This window comes from Dromiciops gliroides, chromosome 1 (assembly GCF_019393635.1).
Source record: "Dromiciops gliroides isolate mDroGli1 chromosome 1, mDroGli1.pri, whole genome shotgun sequence".
NCBI classification, from domain to species: Eukaryota; Metazoa; Chordata; class Mammalia; order Microbiotheria; family Microbiotheriidae; genus Dromiciops; species Dromiciops gliroides.
The window spans coordinates 625,503,673-625,528,223 of NC_057861.1; the positions used below are offsets into that span (position 1 = coordinate 625,503,673).

General features: G+C 37.1%; 1 protein-coding gene and 1 pseudogene across 2 annotated transcripts in view; one reads left to right on the plus strand and one right to left on the minus strand.

Annotated features, from left to right (window-relative positions):
- RAB11FIP3 (RAB11 family interacting protein 3) overlaps positions 1-24,551 on the plus strand; it is a 156,375-nt gene that overhangs the window by 97,514 nt on the left and 34,310 nt on the right. Inside the window, exons 5-8 of one of the 2 annotated variants that reach the window (XM_043967092.1) lie at positions 5,210-5,380; positions 11,754-11,888; positions 15,502-15,537; positions 22,795-22,888. In XM_043967092.1, the coding sequence (XP_043823027.1) occupies positions 5,210-5,380; positions 11,754-11,888; positions 15,502-15,537; positions 22,795-22,888 (436 nt within the window). The remainder of the gene's footprint in view (positions 1-5,209; positions 5,381-11,753; positions 11,889-15,501; positions 15,538-22,794; positions 22,889-24,551) is intronic. The other variant, XM_043967100.1, reaches the window with a different exon arrangement.
- Positions 519-5,091, minus strand: LOC122746590 (annotated as a pseudogene).

Here is a 24,551-nt window from a genome sequence, read left to right on the forward strand (position 1 = left end):
GGTCAATAGAATACTAGGGTCTTAAGCCTTCTAGTGAAATCCTACTTCATGCCTCATTGTATTATGTAGGTGACTCAGGTTCTCTTATGGCTTTTCCAGGGATTTGTAAACTCTTGTCAAGTCCTATAAAGTTGGAAAGACTTCAGTAGGAGACTAGCAATGGGCTTTTTATCAACTTTTGTTTAGTGAACCTTAGAGCCAGAAAGTTGGTCTTTAGACACAGCATTTCTTGAGACAGTCTACTGAGGTGTGATGGAGTTGTGATCTGAATCAGTGGAAGGAGCAAAACATAGATCTCTTTTCTTGTAAATTAGTTTTTCTTTCTTAATCATAAACTTAATTTTGCAGTCTAACCAGACTTGTGGAAGGAAAGGGGAAATATCCGAAAAGAGTTGCAACCAGCTGGAGCACAAGGATAGTAGGACGTGAGGGCAGACAGGGTTCAGGGATGTTCTTCCCAGAGCCAGAGGAATGTTTAATATTTAAGACAAAACAAAACACAAAAAACCAAAAAAGCCTCATGAGAGTTGTCCACAGTCAGCAACAGTGATCTTCCTACTGATCTTGCTGTCCCATGATCTGAAGTGCTCCATGGCTTCCATGATGTTCTTCCCTTCCTTCACTTGACCAAAGACCACGTGCTTGCCAACCAACCAGTCAATCTTAGCAGTACAGAGGAAAAACTATGAGCCGTTTCTGTTGGGCACAGCATTTACAATGGACAAGTGTACTTCAGGATGAAATTCTTATCAACAAATTAATTCCCATACATGAACTTGCCAATAATGCCATTATAGCATGTAAAGTCACATCCCTGACATTTGAACCCAGGAATGATTTTGAGAAAGCATGTTCCCTGTAACCACAGCCCTTCCCTCCATTGTTCAGAGCATGGAAGTCTTCTACTATCTTCGGAATACACAAATACACAGCGAGGTTGGCCAGGGCCATGGATAGTAAGGCTAGGGTTGACAGCAGAGACAGTGGAGTTGGGGGTCTGTTTCCGGCAGAGTGAGCAAAGTTGAGGGCTCCCAGTGGGGGCATCTGCAAAACCTGAAATCTTGGCAGAGGTCAGGGAGAGAGCAGACTACAGTGGGAAGAGTACTGGATTTATACTTTACTGCTTCTTATACTTGCGTGACCTTGGGCAAGGGTCTTTTTCTTCCTGGAGGCCTTAGTTTTCTTTTCCTTTTCTTTTTTTTGGTGAGGCAATTGGGGTTAAGTGACTTGCCCAGGGTCACACAGCTAGTGTTAAGTGTCTGAGGCTGTATTTGAACTCAGGTCCTCCTGACTCCAGGGCCGGTGCTCTATCCACTGCGCCACCTAGCTGCCCCCAGGCCTTAGTTTTCTTGTAAATAAAATGAGGAAGGTTGTACTAGATGGTGTCTAGGGCCCCTTCATCTATGATCATATGAGCCAGTGAAGTATAATCTTAAAATTATTAGTTCAATGATGAAAATAATAGTTTAATGGAAAAGAAATTTCTTTGGAGAAAAAAAAGTAAAGAAAGAAAAGGGAAAATACTTTTTTGGGCTTTTTGTTGTTGTTGCTTTTTAGTAAAGGGAAGATAGAGTGCTATTGGACTTCTTAGCTGGAACTGTAGCTCCCTATTCTTGGCAACTCTGTCCTCTTAATGTAGCCCATGACTGCCTTATAGGAATGTTACCAATTAGTGGTATTTAGATTATTTACAAAATAAAATTAGTTGTGCTTTTCTTTCATAATGATCGGTTCTCAGAATGTAATTACCCACTGAGCAAGACCACAAGAAAATGCTGATCTTAAGTAAGTAAGCCATTAAAATATATGACAGAATTCTGAGAAGTTTCCACTTTTTCTTGGAATCATCATCATAAAATCTCATATATCTGAAAATTGAACTTTAAAAGATACAATCCATATTTGAGCTTGGTTGGTGATCAGGGAGAAGTATTTTTGTAGGGTGAGAGAAAGAATAAACAAATATAACAAGGTAAGAAACTGATGCTAAAGGTTTTGGCTCTTTGCATTGTAATTTTCTTGTTTATTATCTTAGAATACTTTAACAAAATTCTATAGCTCAAATACTCTTTGGATTAAATAATGGAATAGAATTCAGCAAAACATTTGTTAGAGACCCTGTGAGGGCAAGGACCCCATCCTTTCTAAGTATTAATTTTCATACATACCAATGCAATTCTTTTCATTCATTAGACACTGTATGAAAAATGTTTATTGAATTCTTTTTTTTTTTTTTTGCGGGGCAATGGGGGTTAAGTGACTTGCCCAGGGTCACTCAGCTAGTAAGTGTCAAGTGTCTGAGTCCGGATTTGAACTCAGATCCTCCTGAAGACAAGGCCAGAGCTTTATCCACTGCACCACCTAGCTACCCCCTATAGATTTTTGTTGATGTTTTATGGAAATGTGGATGACTTTGTGGGTTTATTTTATATCCTTGTACTTTATTAAAGTACTTTATCACTGCCAAAAATTTTGGGGGGGTTCTAAAGTACATATGCCTGTTTGACAGTTTTTTTTGTTTTGTTTTGTTTTGTTTTTGGTGAGGCAGTTGGGGTTAAGTGACTTGCCCAGGGTCACACAGCTAGTAAGTGTTGAGGTCGGATTTGAACTCAGGTACTCCTGAATCCAGGGCTGGTGCTCTATCCACTGCACCACCTAGCTGCCCCTTGACAGCTATTTTTAATGGGAAAGGTTCTAGTGTTTCTTGTATATAATAATAGTTCATGGATTCAAGTATATACATGACATATTATAGAAAAACCTTTCTATTTAAATATTTTTAAATTATCTATTGACATAAATGAATTCTTTTTTATCAGTCTCATTAATTTTATCAGTCTATTTCCATTTTATTTTATGATCATGTAGTCTTTATTTTTCCTTTCTTTCAATTGCTTTTTATTGTGTAAAATCTTTATTTTTCTATAATCAAATCATCAACTTTTCCTCCAGTAATCTTTTTCATAAGTAAAAATATCCTTCCTCTTAACAGCTGAGACAAATATATTACTTCCCTTTTGTTCCAGTTTTTTAGGTTTTAAAAAATAAAAGGTTAGTATTTTATTTTAAAAGCACTAAGGAAGAGAATCATTATTCAATAAGAATGACTGGGAAGGGGGCAGCTAGGTGGTGCAGTGGATAAAGCACTGGCCCTGGATTCAGGAGGATCTGAGTTCAAATCCAGCCTCAGACACTTGACACTTACTAGCTTTGTGACCCTGGGCAAGTCACTTGACCCTCATTGCCCTGCCCCCCCCATCAAAAAATGAATTTTCTATGCTAATGAACCCAAAAGCCTAGACCAAAAAAAGTATAGTTTCTTTTTATTTATCTCTGTACATGTTGTTTCACCCCAGTCAGACATCAGCTTCTTGAAGACAGGAACTGTTTACATTTTTTTCTTTGTATCCCTAATACATGGTATAGTATTGAACAGAAAGTAGGAGCTTCATGATCCCTTGAACTGAATTGATGTTACTATTGGATCAAGCCCAACCAGCCTTCTTGCTGTTCCCCCGTGATGCTCAGTCCCCTGGCTTTGTTCTTCCCTATGTCTGGAATAAAATCCTCTTTTACATCTACTTCCTTAACCAAAGACTTCTTTTTTCCTTCAAAGCTAGTCAAGTGCTGCCACCTTCTCCATAAAGCTACCTTTCTTGATCTTCCTAGCTGCTAGTGCCCAACCCCCCCCCCAAAAGAGTTTGTATTCATTTTGTCTATATTTCTACATATACTTATTAATGAACATAAATATCTCTGGTAGAGTATGAGCTTCTTAAAAACAAGGACTATTAATTTTTGCCTCTGTATCTCTAGTGCTTAGCATTATGCCTGGCATTTAGCAGGCATTTAATAAATTGATTAATTGATTGGTCTAATAGCTGCAATAAAAAGAAATAACCCTTAAATGCACACCCATATTAATAAAGAACACTAGACCTAGGTTCCAGCTTGGGCTGTACTGCACACCAGCCATCTGATTTGAGGCAAATTATCTACCATCTCTTTACCTCTGCTTCATCATCCATTAAATGGGGATATCAGTTCCTAGCCTATAACATCCAAGGTCCCTTCCAGCTCTAAATTTTTGGTTCTTTGGCTCTAATTATGTAAAAGAAAGAAATAAAAATTCAAAGGTAGACAAACTTTTTTGACTTGGAAAGGAAACCCCAAACAAAAGTGTTTTTGCTTTTGCCCTTTGTTAATTCATTTAGACTTTCGCTGTTGAATGCTAAGAGTTTCACCTAAGAATTCCTTCCTTATTTTGTATAGTTATTTCATTATTTCTCTTGTTAGTTACTGTTTATAATTGAAAATATTATAAAGGAGTCCTCATGCTCAAAAAGGTTGAGAAACACTGGCTGACTAAATGCTCATTTATATTGGTGTACTTTGAAAATTCTTTCCAAGAACTAGCATGTTTCTAAAATAAATGCTTAGTCTTCATAAAAGGAAATAACATGTTTAAGCGGAGTGTTTTTTCTCTGACCTTTGCTGTTAGATAGAAGCACTTTGTTCTTTTGTTAACACTGAGGACAGTGCATTATTAGATAAGGATCTTGGCTACAGAGACAGTTTGGAGTCAGGTGAAAATGGAATTTTAATAGTATTATTAATAAAATTTTAAATGTTATATTCTGATCCATTATTTCTTTATTCAAACAAAGGTTTCAAAGTTCATCTAACATAACCTTTTCATTTGTTAATAATAGTACACGTTCTAAAAGCATCTGAAACATTTTCAATCATGTTCACTGATGGTGGATACACACAGCATAATTTGTAACCTTTTTCTAGTCTACCGGTTGCCTTGAACAAGCATTGAACCCACTGTAATTCTCAGATCTTTTAAAAATGGTTTCAATTAGAATTACTGTTTTATGATGATACTGTGGATTTACAGAGTCCTAGAGATTTCAAAACTTGTCTTTACTTTGTTGGGGTATTAAAAGGTTAATTCTATTAGGCAACATTATGCAATAAATGCAAAGCATACTGAACAGGCAGTTAAGAACCTAGCTCCTCTTAATGCCTTTGTCCTAAGCAAGTTTTCTATGTTCATATCTGTTTCTTGACCTTACCAGTGACCATTTTCTCTTGTCTCTTAAATTCAGTCTTAGGAAGCACATGTTCTTCCAGCACTTGTTCCAGTAGGCTTCCTTGTCAGAATGATAATGCTTGCTTGCCTTTTTACTCTTTGCTCTTATAGATCCCGCCCACATGACCTATCCTTGAGCTCCGACCTGAACAACTCCATCGTGACTGTGATCAGTGGGGAGGAGCATTTTGAAGATTATGGAGAAGGGAATGAGGCGGAGTTGTTTTCTGATAACTTGTGTAATGGAGAAGCCAGCTTTAGCAGCTCTTTTCTTTCTCCCAGGTAAAAACATATCCAGTAGTGGGGTTTGTGCTTTTGCATTTCCTTAATTTTGTTGTCTTTAATGACCAGGGATGCCTTTGCCTTTTTTGATTTGCAAGGAGGAGAAAGACCCAAATGTGGAATAATTTCACAAATCATTTGAAACATTGTTACTAACCTGAGTGAAAGCTGACAGAAGTCTCTCATCCAGTTATATCTACTGATTTATATAAAATTTTAAGGTTTAAATATGGTAATGTAGGATTTCGCTGCTTCGAAGCCATGTATTTATAAATTCCCAATCTTGAATCATATTATTTAACTGTTCACTGAAGAGCCACTTTTGTTTTTGTCTAAGGGCTTCAAATGATTCTTTGGGTTTAGTAGCATTTTATAGGCTCTTCCATCCCATTTCTGTTATTATTTCTGACCATGAACCTTATTTCTGATATTTTTAGTATTACAGGAATGATACCTGAAAAATTTATGATTAGTAGTCCTTAGGTAATGTATATATATCATGTATGTATGCACATGTATATATATATATTATAATATGGGCATAAGTGTCCTTGAAGACTTTGATATATGTAACTTAAAATCACTTTTTTGGGGGGTCCAAATAAGGAGTTCTAACCTTTCATATTTAAATTCATTATCATATGTATTCAGCTCTTATTACTATTTGTGGTAAACCTTGTAACTTTCCAATTGAAGAAAATGCAATTAAATTATTTCTGACTTAATTGGTATTATTGTAAGATAGTAGCATGTCCATAAAAATCAGTTCTCCCTTCACAATTCCCTGTTCCTTCTGTGTTTTTGGTAACAGTAGTATTTTATGCCTTAAGCAAAATAAAAATGTTAAGGTAGGATTTTGAACCATTACTCCCTAAGATTTTCCTACAATGCTATTTGGCAGGGCAAATTTCATTATTACCAAGTCCTAAAATGATTCAGGTCTAAAACTTGAAAGAAATTCAGTACTTTATATCATTTTCTATTTACTGTTCAGGAAACTTCCTTGGTATTTAAACATTTTTAATTTTGTATTGATAAAAAAAAATCTGTATTTATAGCTTTTTGTTTTTTCCTCACTTTCAAGGAATATCTAGTAATCCATTTCCATAGAAATATTTATGTGCTTTTGAAATGGATTCTACAAGAATGTGGTAGAATTATGAGTATTGTTGTTAAATGTGGCCTAATAGAAAATTGTGTCTCTGCCAAAAATTTGTAGGACTAGAAAAAATATATACAAAAAGACACACCCCCCCCCTCACTATTCACAAACAACATATTAATCTCATGGAACTCTCCTTAGCAGTAGAATGTTTCCTTACCTTTTCAAAAGTACTTTATAGGGGCGTCTAGGTGGTGCAGTGGATAAAGCACCGACCCTGGAGTCAGGAGTATCTGAGTTCAAATCTGGCCTCAGACACTTGACACTTACTAGCTGTGTGACCCTGGGCAAGTCACTTAACCCCCATTGCCCCGCAAAAAAACAAACAAAAAAAGTACTTTATATAGTCTTTTAAGTTCAGCCCTTGTGTCTCACATATTGTTCTGCATAAAGCAAGTCATTTGCTTGAGATTATGAGGAATAAGCAAGTTCCTCCTACTATTTGTTAGAAGTGACAGGGACTTTTATTTCCTTTCTCCTTTTCTCAATATACAAGCTCTTTTCTAGATTTTATAACCATAGAAGAGAAACTGAGCAGTAATAGATGACCAGGCTTAATTAAGGAATTTTAACCAAAAAGACACACAGCAACCACTATGGTATTTCCCCCCAATGTTTAGATATTTTAATTAAGAATAAGATTTCATATTTTTACATGATATTGAGAAAAATTTTAAATTAAAACATTTTAAAAATAAAAAATAAGAATAAAAATTCATGTGTTTTGAAGAGAAAACTTTTTAAGTATTTTAAATTGGATATATCAAGTCATGATCATTTTAAACAAAAATAAGTGTAGGACAATGTAATGGGATGGATTACTATGTCAGGCCATAAATAGAATAAATATTAAAAGCTTTGTTTCTCTATTGTTGACTATATAGTGCTTTCTATTAAGTCCAGTACAAAACCTGGGAGTGTTAGAATGATCAGGGACCTAAACTGAAGAATTCATATTTAAACCTCTTGGGTTTTTCTTTGGTTATTTTTCACATTTTATGCAATTTTCATCCTATTTGGGCATACAAGAAATATAAATTGTTTGCATTTATAATGGTATTTGTAAGAAAAATGAAGCTAAAAAAAAAAGAAAAAAAAAAGAAAAATGAAGCTTTTCTCACTTGGCCTTGTCAGCTCGTAAGTGCCAGGAAGAGAAATTATTAGGTAATATTTAGAAGTAGAAGAGATGCCACTACCCTGAGAGAATGAAAGAAACATTAGCTCTACTGCATAGTTCTACTAGGCTGTTGTTTTGTAAGGTACCAGGGTGTATAAGAATTTGAGTCTACTTTCTGTCCTCTTATGATATGAAATTCTTACCATTTTTCATAGAGATATTATTTGTGATATAATGGGCACTCATGACCACCACCATCCCCCCAGACAAATATAATGAGTATTTTCATCATTTACTCAAGTTGTTTCTATGTATAATGAATTTAAAATGGAACTGAATTAAGAATTTGAATCCTAAAATTAGTCCAGGTAAATAAATTGCTTTTATTGTGGTAGTTCTAATTAGTTTTTTTAGTTGGAAGTATCAGCTAGAAATGTAAATTCTAGCCTACAAAAATCTGAAACAGATGTTTTAGTTTATTTTTTTTCTGTTATATGTAGTGGCTTAGAAATCTTTCATGAAATAATATTTTCACTTTTTACTGCTGAAGTAATATTCTAGTTATCATAGTATTTCCACAATACACTTCCTTTTAGAGAATACCAGAAATTCTTCTTTTCTGTCAAGAGAAAACACAATGCAATATGGTTCAGATTTCATGTCTTACCTATTTAATGCATGTAAACATTATTATCTTCTACTGTATATTTTATGAGAGTTTAAAACAAATTATAGAATTTTGTTTACCTTATATGACTGAGAGATCAAGTATATCCTGAAAAATATGCTGCTATTTTGACAGCCTGCTTCTATTCGTTCACTCTATTTCCTATCCTCTTGTATGATATTTCTTTTTTTCTGTTTAGGTATAACTTCTGTGTGAAACTATATTTCAATATTAACTATCATTTATATTAAGCCTGTGGCTTCCAAAAGGTATTGTGTTTGAAGATAGCCCATATAGACTCCATTATAGTCCTCATTGTCCATTAAAAAATGGTTATCAACATACTTCATAAATTGAAAATTCAATTAAAATTAAACCATGGGCAATTAGCATATGATTCTTAGAAATAAAACATTGATTTTTTTTTTTACCTAATGTAATTGAATTGGCAAAATGGTCCCTTGTAGACCTCTAATATTATTGATTTATACAATAACTACTGGAATAGTTATAAAGTCAATTCCAGATGAAACATGATTAAACTCTTCTCCTAACAGAGAGGTAATGAACTCAGAGTACAAATTGAGGCATATTTTTTTGGACATGGCCAATATCAGGAATTTGTTTTGATTGACTGTACATGTTTGTGACAAAAGTTTTCTTTATCTTTCTCAATGAGGGGTGGGTGGAAGGTAGAAAGTATATTTTTACCGATTGGAAAAAAAATTTAGTTAAAAAATTAGTTGTAAAGTACTACTTGACCTCTTCAGAAGATCCATTTCCTTGGTGTGGGTACTCCTTCCCTTCACGCAGATCGAAAACCTTCAGTGCTTTAGCATTTTTCATTAATTGCTGTGGCCAGTCAGGTAGTGATGAGCCTCCTTCTTCTTAACTAGGCTGATTCTTGTAGAGCAGACCCACAGGCAGATAGGTGCTGGAGCCAGGCTCAGAGAAAGTAAGCATTGAAGGAGACCTCAAAGCCATCTACTGTGACCTGTCCCTGAATGACAATCTCCTCCACAACATACCAGAAGGTGGTCATCCAGTTCTTTCTTGATCAGCTCCCATGAAGGAGAGCTTACCACCTCCCAAGGCTTGCCTCCCTTCTACTTTGGTCCAGTTCTAAGTATTTGAACCATTTGGAAATTCTTCTTGATGTTGATCCTAACTCTGCCCCATTGAAACGTCTACTCATTGTTCTCATTCTGCCTTCTGTGGCCCAGCAAAAGTATTTTCTCTTCCAGTCTTTCACATATATGAAGACAGTTATCACGCCTTCCATGCCTCCAAGATCCTCAGTTCCTTTAACTAATCAAAAAGCATTTGCTAAATGCTTGTGATGTGCTAGGCACTGGGCTGATACTGGAGATACAGAGACAAAGCTGGAAGTGTCTCTGGGCAGGTCTTTCCTACCATTTTCTAACTGAGAACAGGAATGATATAGAGACCCAGTACTTCAGTGCACAGGGCAGTGGGATGATCAGTTCCCTTATCCTCATAATTGCCCTTCTCTTAAGATAACATTGGCCTCTTCAGCTGCCATTTCAAGCTGCTGCTTCATATAGTTATGACGTAGAGTTCGAAGTCCACTAAATCCTGATCCTTTTCAGACCAGAGCTACACCTCACCCATCTTGTAAATGTGAAGTCTGCGTTTTGAGTATAAGTGTAAGACTTTACATTTATCTCTTTTTAAAAATCTAGACCTGTGATTTTATTGCTGTAGGGAACTTTCAGCAAAATAAATCCTTCTACCAAAGCTGATCTGCAGCTCTTCAACTTAAAGTCTTAGAGAGGGGCTTGGGTCACTGGGTGGATAAATGACTCATCTATTGTCACGTAACTCTGTGTGTCACAGATGGGACTGGAACTTAAGTCTTGGTAGCTTCAAGGCCAGCTCTCTATATACTGTCGCACTATAGCTACCTCCCCCAACCCCATATATATCCCTCCCTACGTGCATGCATGTGTATGTGTTTATATGGCAACTATGCTGTAGTGGATATGAAGGATTGGAAATTAGAAGGCCTAATTTTTGAATCCTGGCTCAGCTATGAGATCTTGCCCAAGTCATTTAACTTTCCTGCCTCAGTTTTCTGATCTGTTAAAGGGGAATGATACTTGAGTCAGACGACGTGGGTCCAAGTTCCTTCCTTAATGCTACCTTTATGACCTCGACGACGGAGTCAAGGGCCTCAGTTTCCTCATCTATTAATTGAGAGGTGGAGTCAAACTTGTTGGCTTCTAAGGTTCCCATTTGCTCTGTGTGTATGATCTTATGCTCTTCTCTTAGTACTTCACAGGGTTCTTATGAGGAACAAATGAAATAATGTCTCTAAAATGCTTCCATACATTATAAAGTCCTTCATAAACGTCAGCTGCTATTTTATGCGTGTGCTTCTATATGTTATATATAATCTTTTACCAGAGCCCTGTACTGATGCTTCATCGTGGCATGGAGGCAACTCTGGGTTCTCAGTCTATACCAACAGAGTACAAGCTAGGGCGGGTACTATCGAGCTGGCCAGCTGAAAGGCTATGGATGCGTTTTATCCAAGGACCAGGCAAGAAAGTCTGGAGTCTTTTCAGAAGGTTTCACCACAGCAATTCCTGAAGATAGTCAGCTAAGTCTACTAAAGGCAGTGAGGGCCATGTTGTGCATCAGTGGAGGGAATACTGGCACTGGGGAAATTATGGATCTTTTGAAATATAGACATGTGGGTATACATATGTATGAATATGTATGCACATACATATTTTATATAACACATATGTGTATATCTGTGTATAGACAACACACATCTATTTCCCCCATTAAATTGTAAGTTCTTTAAGGTCAGGGACTATATTTTACCTCTTTTTGTATCTCCAGCACTTAGCACAGTGCTTGGTGCATAGTAGATGCTTAATAAATGGTTATTAATATATCACTTTCCAGCTCTTCATCCTGAAACTGCTCATGTTGGCATGCTTTTTTTTATCCAATATATACTATTATGAATAACTAGGCCTATTAAAGATATCAGACTGCAAAACTGAAGTGGGTTATAGCATCTACCTTTTTATTTCTTTCCACATCTTTAAAATATAAAGTTGGAGAACTGCAGAATGTTTTATTTTAAGCAACTTATGAAAATGGGACACATATTGTTGATAAATTCCTTTGTTGCTTATTAATCCACATTACATATCCCATTCCTACAATAGTGTTGCTCTCTCCCCCCAAAAAAGTAGTTGCTTTTAAGAATGTAGGCTGAATGTAATTCCAACTGGGAAAAGTGAATTTTTGCCATGGTTTTTATTACACATCAGTGCTTTTGTGTAATTGATCCATTGTTAGTCTTCAGACACAAACTTGTGAAAGCCACAGCTATAAAACTGTACTGGTCCAAACTCTTCTCCTAAACTGACACTTCTGATTTCTCTAGTACCAACCCACTTGCTGCGAAACTGCACAGCATTCTCACAGATGAGGCGTTTGAATTTTACTGTAGCCAGTGCCACAAACAAATCAACCGCCTTGAGGATCTTTCTGCTCGTCTGAATGATCTTGAAATGAATAGGTAATTAGTTCAGTGAGTGGCATGGTATTTGGTTTCTCTAAGGAGAAAGGGATATGCTCCTTGTCTGTTGTGTAGTTACCTGACTTGGCATTTTCTCATGCTAGAGAGTCTGTTTAAATTGATCACAGTATCAGCCCATGTGGCCTCAGTGTAACTTAGGGTGTACCCTGTGACTCTTTGCTCATGAACACTTGGATTCCTGAACCTACAATTAAGGAGAAGAACATAACTGGTGATGGGAATCTTCCCTTTACACCTGATCCAGCGCCTTTGCATGTTGTTGGTTCTGTGTTTAGTGAATTCATTCTTTCTTCATTATTCTTTGCATGATGCTGTCTAAGAGTCAAGGGTCATTTTTCCCCAGTTACTGGGGATAGCAATTGTTACTGGACTGACCTACTGAAGTAAATCCAATACAGACAAATCTGGATGTGTCAAGCCGATAAATTAGGGAGTTATTTCATTTATGAGTTATTTCATTCTTCACATTACAAAAGGATTTATTTTCTATATAGGATTCATTTAAATAGCTAGCTAGTTAACATACCACATAATTATAAACCTAATTCATATGTATACTTTTTAAACCTTAAAACACTTTATAAATGCTAGCTATTATTATTATTATTATTAACAAAATTTTGGTTTACATGGGGCAGCTAGGTGGCGCAGTAGATAGAGCACCAGCCCTGGATTCAGGAGGACCTGAGTTCAAATCTGGCCTCAGACACTTGACACTTATTAGCTGTGTGACCCTGGGCAAGTCACTTAACCCCAATTGCCTCACCAAAAAAAAAAAAAGAAAGAAAAAAAGAAAAAGTCTGAGTTTCAGCAGCAAATTAGTGGTACCAGATTCAACTCTTTTTCCTTTCATTTATGAGTTATCTGTTTTCTTCTCTCATTTCTGACCCCTGACTCTAGTTCAAATCAAAATCTCCCCAATATTGACACCTCTAAGTTAAATTTTCTTTAGACATTTTCCTTTTACAGGCACTTTACAACTTCAAAAAAACCTTATTTGTAGTTAATATTTTAGATTATATTTTTTTGTGCAAGATCATTTCTGCTAATGATGCTGAATATTCTTTAGGCATACTCAACCCATGTACACTGAGTCTGAAATAAAGGCTTTTTCTTATTGACTGCAAAAATGTTAGAAGTCATTCAAGGGGCAGCTAGGTGTTGCAGTGGATAAAGCACCGGCCCTGGATTCAGGAGGAGCTAAATTCAAACCCAGCCTCAGACACTTGACACTTACTAGCTCTGTGACCCTGGGCAAGTCACTTAACCCCAATTGCCTCACCAAAAAAAAAAAAGTCATTCAAAATGGTTTCCCTTTTTTGCTTTCTTAGAAAGCACTTCCAATTTCTACCTTATATAAAATACATAGTTGATCTTTAGTTGCAACTGAATTGATGTAATTAAATTTAGATAACATCACACACTAGCATTTTGTCTGAGTTCTAATTATAGCCCACCTGTACATTTCTTCTAATCATTTATAGCCCTTGGCCTTTACCCATAGCACACAAGTTTTTTTCTTTTTAAGTTAAAGTCTTAATTCTGATACTATGATTTATACAGGAAGAATTATAAAAAGATTTTTTTAAATGGGTTGAAAAAACTATAGCAGGATAATAGTGGTGGTAAGAGTGTGGATATTTGAGTTCACATGGATATTTTTACTAGTCATCTGTAGAAATAGTAAATTAGTTGGAGAGGAAAAAATCAGACCAGGCCAAGGGAGCATTAAGTAATGGGTTATATAATGAGATGAGCACTGGATGAGGAATCAGGAGACCTGGGTTCCAGTCCCATCTCTGCCTGGCACTTGCTGTGAAACCTCAGGCAAGATGCTTTTCTGCCTTAGGATTTGCTAGCCATATTTCTCTATGGATACTCTACCTAATGTCATTCGTTGCCTAGATCAGGGAAAATGATACTAGATAATATAGCATGACAGAAAATAACTGAACTAATTGGGTAGAACTGGGATTTTGAGGAGCATGTTCAAGGACCATGAAAGGTAACACTGTCCCCTTTTGGAAATACTAGATTATAATCTCCCAGAAGGAAAGGACCCATTAAAAAACAAACCTCTGTCTTCTTAGTACCTAGTATAGTGCATTGCATGTACAATAGATGCTTAATAAAAGTTTGAGTGAAATAAATAATTATCCTAGGCTGGAATTCCATCTCACTGAATTTTGTGAAGAAGAAAAAGTATGATTTGCTCTGTTTTAGAATATTCAGTATAAACTCAAAAAAATAACTTTAAAGCCCACTCATCTTATTGGTATTTTCCAGAGATTCTAAAAGTGATATGCTTAGGATTGCAGTCTCAAATAATAAAGACTTTTAATGGGATGGCAACCAATTTGCTGAAGTGCAGTGGTTAGTAAATTACACTTGAACCTTTGATGATGTTATGTTTAGGGAGTCTAGCTGGTGGTCGAAGAAAGGTGGAAAGGCTGGTAGAAAAGCAAAAAAGGCATATAAGTAAATTCCCTAAATTAATTTGCTATTTGATCTTTATAAATGACACAGATCATTTATGTCATAAATAACTAAGCCAAAGAATGATGTGGGATTGTGTCTGAGTACATGTAAATGTATTTCAGGAGAGCTAACTTCTTAATATGTCAGTAATTATGATTATCATCTTTCCATTTGTTGGAGATAACAGACTTTTCACACATACTAGAATAAGAAGCTATTAATAAATTACTAGAATTATAGTAAGTATTGTTCATTGTTAAAGCATTCAGTAGAATATTAGTAGTTAAATGGCAAAAGATGGGCTTAGAAGGGAAGAAGCTCCAGCCATGTGAGAAAGGTAAGTTTTAAAATGTTGGTAGTTTGTTTCTTTTTAAAGAGAGAAAGAAAACCCTGCCCAACTGACTCACAAAACCATTTGGTATAAGTAGATGGGTTATGGTCCTTAGTGGATAGTTAATTGTTCTAACTGTAAAATTATGTTGCTACAGTCTCTATATTCCAAATAGCAAAATGAATAGCAATTAGAAAACCAGCGTAAGAATTATCCCAAATGATTGTCAAAAAGCAGTGGTTAAGTTAGACTAAAACAAAAGTCTTCTGAATTGGTAAATTATTTGAAGCATAATGCTCCTGTCATGGTTCGCTTTTTTGATTTTAAGATGATGTGTTGTTATCCATTCTGATTACCTGGTTTCTTACAGTCAGAATATTTGGAAAACTTTACTTCAAGCTAAGTACCTTTTAAATATTCTGTGAGGTGAATTAGTATAGCCAGTAGACTGAATTGGCCTAACTTGGTCTTTTTATTGATATTTTGGGTCAAGATGTGTTCAAGAACTAAAAGAAGCCAGCCATTAATGCTTGTGATAACTGCAGAAATCTCAAGGGATTTATTAAAGTCTTTTTTATGCTTATGTGTAAGAAGGGGCCCAGCATAGGACTTTGCATGGTTACTGTCATTGAGAAGCTGAGGGATGCACGCTTGTGTTTACACCATTTAGTAAGGATATGCCCCTATCCCTATATCTCTCTAGTCTGAATTTCCTGTTTCCTTTTGCTCTTCTCTGTCAGTTTTCCTGACTCTGTTTTCCTGTTGTTTTTGTTCATTACACAGTCCAAATAAACGCCTCTCCAGTAAGAAGGTAGCAAGGTAAGCAAAAACTTTATTATCCATTTTTAAAGAAATGTTGTTCTAAAATCCATTGTTATTTAAAGTGCATGATTTCTCCTTAAAGAAATATTTTCATTCCTCACCCTTGACCACCAGAAAACTGAAGAGGTCTTTAGAAATTATAGTTTAATTTTTTTAAATTTTGAGTTGAATTTTGGAAAACTTTTGAAAGATATTTCTAAATCCTGCCAGTTTAGACTTGAATTCATCTTTATTATATATGCATACCCATTTGTATTATAGGATTTGGTAGCATTGGAAAACTTATTTACAAAACATTTTCTTGAGTAAAAGGGTAGCACAAACACTGATTCTCAGTTTCCTTAGAATTTAACACAACAGTCTAAAGAATTGAAACCATAGGTTTGCTACCTATATACTAAGAGCTATAGAAAATAGAATTGAAATCTTGACAATAGAATGTCATTTCATTCTTCATATTAACTTCAGGATCATCTGCCCCTGCAGAATTACTTTCTTCAATGCCACAAGGGCTATCTTTGTCTTACCCCAAGTTTACTTCTTGAGTATTACAGAAAACCTCGGTAAAAAAGACTTAGCCAGTTTAGAATCTTGCTTTATGGTGTTTCTTTTTGCTTTGACCATCTGCCATGATCTGTCATGTTTGATTTAGTTATACTTCATAATGAGCAAAGATTTACATAGACTTCCCTTTACCATATCTGTACAGCAGGGACAACTGACTTTTTAAAAAATTGTAGTACTCTCTCATTGTTTGATTGAGGCTGTATATCATATTTTTCTTTATTTAAAATGACTATCATCAAGTTTTTTTTTAAATTAGGCAGTACCTCTTTAATAAGTGGAGATACCCTAGGCTTAAGGCTAGTCCTCACTAACGTAGAGGCAAATAATCAGTAGATTTTCATTTTGAGAGTAATTTCATTTAGGTGTCAGCATTCCCTCAGCATCCCTAAGACAGACAATTTGTTTAGGATTGATTATTCATATCTAACCATTTGTTTTATTTAAATCAGTTAATGGAATGACACTAAAGAATTAAATCCTTACCTTTTTTTAGTGAGGCAGTTAGGGTTAAGTGACTTGCCCAGGGTCACACAGCTAGTAAGTGTTAAGTGTCTGAGGCCGGATTTGAACTCAGGTCCTCCTGACTCCAGGTCCGGTGCTCTATCCACTGCGCCACCTAGCTGCCCCTTAAATCTTTACTTTTAAGAAGGATTTTTGAAGTGAATACAAAACTCTCAGTTATCTGTGGGTATAAGAGACAACAATAGTAGAAAGAACTGATATTTGGGGGCAGCTAGGTGGCACAGTGGAGAAAGCACTGGCCCTGGATTCAGGAGGACCTGAGTTGAAGTCCGACCTCAGACACTTGACACTTATTAGCTGTGTGACCCTGGGCAAGCCACTTAATCCTCATTGCCCCCACACACACACACACACACAAAAGAACTGATACTTGAAGACTATCTGAAAATCTTATTTTGACCATATTTTCAATCTCTTTTCTTCCTCTATTACTCGCTACCAGTCACCCCTTTTTACCTGAACTGTCCACAGTTAATAAAGTTAAAAAGAGGTGATAGTCATTTAAGTTCTATCCTCTACCTACCCTGTGGGAAAAAATATTAGTGAATAAGTAAAAAGATGGTTAGCATATATCAAATTGTTTTCTATCTTGGGGAGATGGAAGGGAGGGAAGGAGAAAACCTTGGAACTCATAAAATCTTATAAAAACAAATGTTGAAAACTATCTTTACATGTAACTGAAAATAATAAAATACTTTTAAGATTAAAAAAATTTTAAAGCACAAAAACAAAATAAAATAATATTTGGTCATTTAAAAAAAAGATGGTTAGCAGAAAAGAGAAATAGCCAAGGCCTAAATGATCCATAGATTGATTAATCAGTCCTCTATAACATGACAAAAACGTGTATAATATTTAATACTTGATACCCATTTCAAGTTAAACCTGAGTCCAGTTTCTGTGTTTAACTGTTTCAAATAGCAAAGTTACAGTTGGATCTTAGTACAAATATCTCTTGTGATGTAGCTACTTATAAGCAAGATTTTATGCTCTCTTTCCATGTATACATATACATAATGTGTATGTTAAATGTTGGAGATACAAAGACAAAAGTGAAACAGTCCTTGAGCTCAAAGAGCTCATAATCTAATGGGGAATGGGGGGAAACAACATGACTGTTTTGTCATTTCTCACCTGGCTACACTCACTGGGACTTCTCTGACTGACTTCTCTACCAGGCCCCAGGAAGCTTATTGTTAAGAAAACTTCCTCCTGCAGGATCCCCTCAGCCTTGAGATTCCACATGATCACCACCAGCTTCTCTGTCCCTCTGATTTGGAGGCTGGGGCTGTGAACTCCAAAGCTCCTTTTAAAGAGGGAGCTCAGTCTACATATCTCCTCATTTCATACTTGGTTGCACTGCTCTGGGACTTGTCTGATTCATATTTGTAGCTCTAGGACTTAGCACAGTGCCTGGCATATTTATTGACAATATGAGAATATGCAAATAGAGACAGGGAGAAAACCTATGATATTGTTAGAATAGGGAACTCCCAGATAAGAAAACTCCTTCAACCAGTACATGTCAGCTTTTTTGCATTATATAGTCTAAGAAAGTTGCCTAAGTGACTTGCTCAGGGTCACAGAGCCAATATGTATCAAGAGGCAAGATTTGAACCCTGGTCTTTCTGGCTTCAAGTCCAGCTCTTTCTCCACTAATGCCATCTTGCTTCTCATTAGCAGTATATATGGTATTTATTGTATATGCAGAATGTATATAAAATGAAGACAGGCTAGTTTGAGAAGGGAGTACACTAGCAGTCAGGGAAATAACAGAGAATTTCATCTAGAAGATGGCTTTGGAGCTGAGTCTTGAAGGATGCCAGGGATTTCAAGAGATGGAGATAAGGAGGAAGAATATTCCACGCATAAGTGGTAGCCAGCACCAAGGCACCAAGACAGAAGACAGAGATGGAATGTCATGTATATGGATTGTGTAGGCCTTGGATGATTGGATCACAGTATGTGAGGCAGGAATCTGTAACAAGACAGGAAAGGTAGGAAAGGACCAGGTTGAGAAGATGTTTAAAGGTCAACAGAGGAGTTTGTATTTGACCCTTGAGTCAATAGGCAACCATTGGAGTTTGAGTGTGTGTGTGTGTGTGTGTGTGTGTGTGTGTGTGTGTGTGTGTGTGTGTGTGTGTGTGTGTGTATGGGGGAAGAGGGCTGGAATTTGGGAGGTGTGACATGATCAGATCTGTACTGGGGTAGCTAGATGGCACAGTGGATAGAGCACTGGCCCCCGATTCAGGAGGACCTGAGTTCAAATCCGGCCTCAGACACTTGACACTTACTAGCTGTATGATCCTGGGCAAGTCACTTGACCCCAATTGCCTCACCAAAAAAAAAAATATATATATATATATATATATCTGTACTTCAAGAAAATCATTTTGGTGGCTCTGTGGAAGATGGATTGAAGTGGATCAAGACTCAAGTCAGAGAGACTAAATAGGAGGTTGTTGCAGTAGACTGGACTAGAGGTAATAATGGTCTCAACTAGAGTAGTAACTGTGACTAGAAAAGAATGAATATATGGAGCAGATGTTTTAGAAATAGAAATCAAAAGATTTGGCAAGTGACTAGATATGTAGGGTGAGTATGAAAGATGAAAACATAATTTTCTACTTTGTATCTGCTGCTCTGCCTGATTGGCACCACCTCCCTCAGTCTCTTCTCTCTCCTCTGATTGGAGGGCTGGAGGGTAGAGTGCCAAACTCCTCCCAATGCCTTCTTATATAGAGGGTAGAAACTGGACTTTCGGCTCACTCCACTTTGCATCTGCTTCTTTGCCTGGTTTTACCCAGGGAACAAGATGCCCCCATGCAAAGATCCCCTTGCTATCTCCCCCACCCAACTTTCTTGCCTCCTTTTGTGTGTTACCTCCACCCATTAGATTGTAAACTACTTGAGGGTAGGGATTGTCCTTTTCATTAATTGTATCCGTAGCACTTAGCACAGTGCCTGGTACATAACAGGTGCTCAATAAATGTTTATTGGATGGATGGATGGTTGGATGGATGGACGGATGAATGGATGGATAGTCTACAGATTGGTACAGTTTTGTGTCTCTATTTTTGCTCCCATCTGTTAGCCAGCATGACAATAGAAACCCCCCAAGACAGGCATGAATCTTCAGTTTTTTCAAATGTAAATTAATGGAACAAAAGGAGTGTAATATTTGCTTGATGGCTTTGATGGTGCCTTATGCATATATGATCACAGATTTCAGGCTGGAGAGACTTCTCATTTATAAACGGGAACACTAACCTCCATAAGTACATGATGGAGCTAGAATTCAGTCATGTTCTGTGATTCTGAGTTCATTATTCTTTGCACTGTGCCACATAAAGAATATCACATAAGGGGGCAGCTAGGTGGCGCAGTGGATAGAGCACCGGCCCTGGAGTCAGGAGTACCTGAGTTCAAATCTGGCCTCAGACACTTAAGACACACTTACTAGCTGTGTGACCCTGGGCAAGTCACTTAACCCCAATTGCCTCACTTAAAAAAAAATTTTAAAAGAATACCATATAAAAAATAAATAAATCTCCCTTGAGTAAATAAAAGACCAAAAGTATGGATTACATATATCAAAGATTAGTGCTATATTTTTATTTTTAGGAATATTAACTTTTTCAAAAGGAAATTTGTTTGATATAATTTTCAGTACAGTAGCCAAGTAATTAATGTTCTTTTTCCTTTGTCCCTGGGGACCAGAACACAAACTGGATTTTTTAAAACCCAAGATTTTGTAAATTTGATAAGCACCTTTATCTCAGTTAATTCCAAAGAAAAAAATTGAATTCAAGAATAGTTCTGGACCCACTCTCCCAATCTCTACTCATTGGCAGATCAGGTCCCATAGCTCAGCTGCTATCTGTCCCCTCAGACTCTAGAGGTAGACCTGTGGGGTAAGAGTATTATTTTTCAAGACAACATTAGTAATACACAATCACGGGGACAGCTAGGTGGCGCAATGGATAAAAGCACCAGCCCTGGATTCAGGAGGGCCTGAGTTCAAATCTGACCTCAGACACTTGACACTACCTATGTGACCCTGGACAAGTCACTTAACCCTCATTGCCCCCCTCCAATATATATATATATTTTTTTGGGGGGGGGGAATATACTTTGTAAGGAGATTTTGGGGGGGAGGAGGAATAGGAAGTATCAGTGTCCAAAAAAAGTATCAATAAATTAAAATAGAAATGTAAGTCACAAATGCAGAAATATGTTTAATGTGATTGTACATATATAACCTATATCAGTTTGCTTTCCATCTTGGGGAGGAGGAAGGCATGGGAGGGTGGGAGAAAAAATTGGAACTAAAAATCCTATGAAAGCAAATGTTGAAAACTATCCTTACATGTAACTGGAAAATAATAAAATACTTTTATAAAAAAATTTTTTAAAAGAAATGTAACAGGGCAGCTAGGTGGCACAGTAGATGGAGCACCGGCCCTGGAGTCAGAAGGACCTGAGTTCAAATCCGGCCTCAGACACTTGACACTTACTAGCTGTGTGACCCTGGGCAAGTCACTTAACCCCAATTGCCCCACTAAAAAAAAAAAGAAAGAAATGTAAGTCACAATCTGCACTCCAAGAGCTTTGCTGTCTAATGGAGAACAGCTGGTATAAAGGCATGGGAATAGGAGGTGGAATGGAAAGTTATGTGTGAGGAATAGCAAGGTCACAAATACAGTATCAGAGACTGGATTTGAACTCAGGTCCTTCTGACTGGATTTGAATCTAGCTTCTCTGAATCTAGTATTCTTTTTATTGTGGCACATTGCTTTCCAATCAGAATTTTTTTTGCAGCAACCTCACACTGAAAGAGTTAACTCTGCCTTACATACCAAAAACATCTACTTGTTTGGTTTAGTTCTTCAAAATTAAAAATTCCAAGACCAAACATATCTCCCACCATGACAGTGTTAGAAAATTACCATCACAAAACTCTTCCCCAAGTCCTTCTTTCAAGTCAGTGAAAAACAATGAAACCTTCCCATTGTGATGAAGTAAGAACTCCTCTATGGAAGGAAAGAAACAGCTTGCTGAACTCTAAATCAAACCTCATCAGAATTGTTTCTCTTTATGTCTTCATAATTTCATTCTTGTTGATTTCCTCTATAGACTCTACCCTAATATAGGATGCATGTCAAACAATGCCCAAGTTTTTTCTTCTTCTCTATAATATATTCTAAGATAGTAGAGTCACTCATTCCCCACACTCCTAAGAATGTGTGATATGTGACCTAACTGTGGCCCCTGAAGAAATGATCTGCTGGAAGTTACATAGAGTAAATAGTAACAGAGCTGAGATTCCAGCCAAAGTCAATTACAGTTCCGGTGCTTTCCCCATATATGTAGGGATTTTTTTTAAATTTATTTTTATTTTTAATTAATTAATTTTTTTTTTGTGAGGCAATTGGGGTTAAGTGACTTGCCCAGGGTCACACAGCTAGTAAGTGTCAAGTGTCTGAGGCCGGATTTGAACTCAGGTCCTCCTGACTCCAGGGCCGGTGCTCTATCTGCTTTCCCCATATATGACACTAGCTCTTACATTATGTAGCCATTGCTTTGTGTAAATAGGACTGTTTTTGAGAATTGGTAACCACCCTCTGGCATGGCTACTGAGGCATAAATACCACTTTTCAAATGGGCAACTTGACAGATATGTTAAGGATAAATTGAAGTGATATGGTTGTGTACAGAGTGCCATAGGTTTCAATTAATATTTTACTAGTCTGAGGAGTAAGAGTATTTCATAACATAAAATGCATATTATTTTTTATTGCACCTGAGCGCAAAGTTCTTTTATCCCAACAACCTGATAGAACAAGTTGGAGGAATAAGAACTTGATATTCCAAAGGTTGCTGGAAAGGTTGTAGAGAATGATATGTTAAGTGAGAAAGTTTCTTTTCTCTTTCGTACTCTTTGGGGAAAGAGTTTAGCCCTAAGGAAATGCTTTACCTCGGGATTAATTCTGGATAAACTAGATAAATTCAGGAAATTAACCCCTTCCTGGCTCCTCCATATATTCATAATAATTTGGAAAGTCTAATGCTTAAGAAACTATTTCTTAAACTAGCTCCTTCCCTTTCTGTCTTTCTAATGAACAAGTATTTTCTTTGGTTTGGTTTGGTTTTCTCTTATTATAGACATCTCCATCAGACGGGGACTCTGACTGTAGAGGCTATGGAAGAACCTTCTCGTGATGCCATGGACTGTACAGAGGAGGACATTGCAGACAAGGTAATTACTCCAGCTAGACATTTGTTTTCATCAGAAGATCAGCACAAAGAGAAACCTGGAGTAAAACTTGAAGTGGTTATGTTCATGTAAATTGCCCTTTGTAACAGCATGTTTTACTGTCTTATAATTTAAGGCTTAAATACCTAAACATTGTGAAGCACTGTGACTTTATTCTCAGTTTATCTATTTCTGTCCATTTGGCCCTTACAGACAGGTATTAACTAAATAGCAAGAAAATATAAGAAAGCATAGGAAACGATAGGAGCGGCTAGGTGGCATAGTGGATAGGATGCCATGTCTGGAGTCGGGAATACCTGAGTTCAGATCCAACTTCAGACATTAGCTGGGTGACTCTGGGCAAATCACTTAACCCCTATTTGTCTCAGTTTCTCATCTGTAAAATGGGAACACACTGGAGAAGGAAGTGGCAAACCACTCCAGTATCTCTGCCAAGAAGAAACCCATATACTTGGTCACGAAGAGTTGGATACAACTGAACAAATAGAGGGTGATGCACTCACAACCCCAATTATCTCTGGGCGTGCTGTCTGTTCTTGCTCTACATGACTTACCTTGGATATGTTCCTTCATAGCCTCTCTGAGTTCTTGTCTTTTTTATCAAGCACCCAGCTTTCCTGTGGTAGAAAAGGGGAGTAAAGGCAAGGAGGAGCTGAGCAATGGGGGTGGCAAGAGCAGGGAGCAGATTGGGGAAGGGTAAAAGGGAGGCATAGATGGAGAGGTAGCACCTAGAGAGGGCTTGACTTCAGGAAGTAGGACTGAATTACTTTGTCACTCACTGTCTGTGTGACCTTGGACAAGTCACTGAACTTCTTTAGCTGTCAGAGGGTTGTACTGGATGTTATGGAATTTTTTCTAGTTCTAAATGTCTGATTCTACAAGTAGATTGACTCTTTATCAGGAGACTTCACAGCTTCACCTGAATTCCTCATGGTCTCCAGGAGAAAAAAGGGGAGGGGCAGGACTAGAGCTTTTCCAGATGATTCAAGCCCTATGTACTTACTAGCTGGGCAAATTGCTTGGCATCTCTAAACCTCACTTTCCTTATCTGTAAAGTGAGGATAAAAAGAGAATCTATTTCACAGAATCATTGTGAGGATCCATTGAGATAATATATGTAATATACTTTGCCAGCCTTTGCACATAAATAAAATGTATATATAAATATAACTATAAATCATAGAAATGTGAGCTATTTTTATTATGCTCACTGCTTAGTTTGAAACCCTGAGAAAACTAAAGCTTGAAGTAGGTGGTTTATCTTTGCTATCACTCAACACTTACACACACACACACACACACACACACACACACACACACACACACGCACATACACACGCGCACACACGCACACACACACACACACGCACGCGCACGCACACGCACACACACACACACGCACACACACACACACCACCACCACCACCTCCCAGGAACCGAGTACCTTCTAGCTATTTTCTTATTTCTCAGAACTTTGTTACTCTTCTGCTTCACTCAAATGTACCTTCCACTAGTGTCCCCTTCTCAAAACTATATGCCCGGGGCAGCTAGATGGTGCAGTGGATAGAGTACTGGCCCTGGATTCAGGAGGACCTGAGTTCAAATCCGGCCTCAGACACTTAACAATTACTAGCTGTGTGACCCT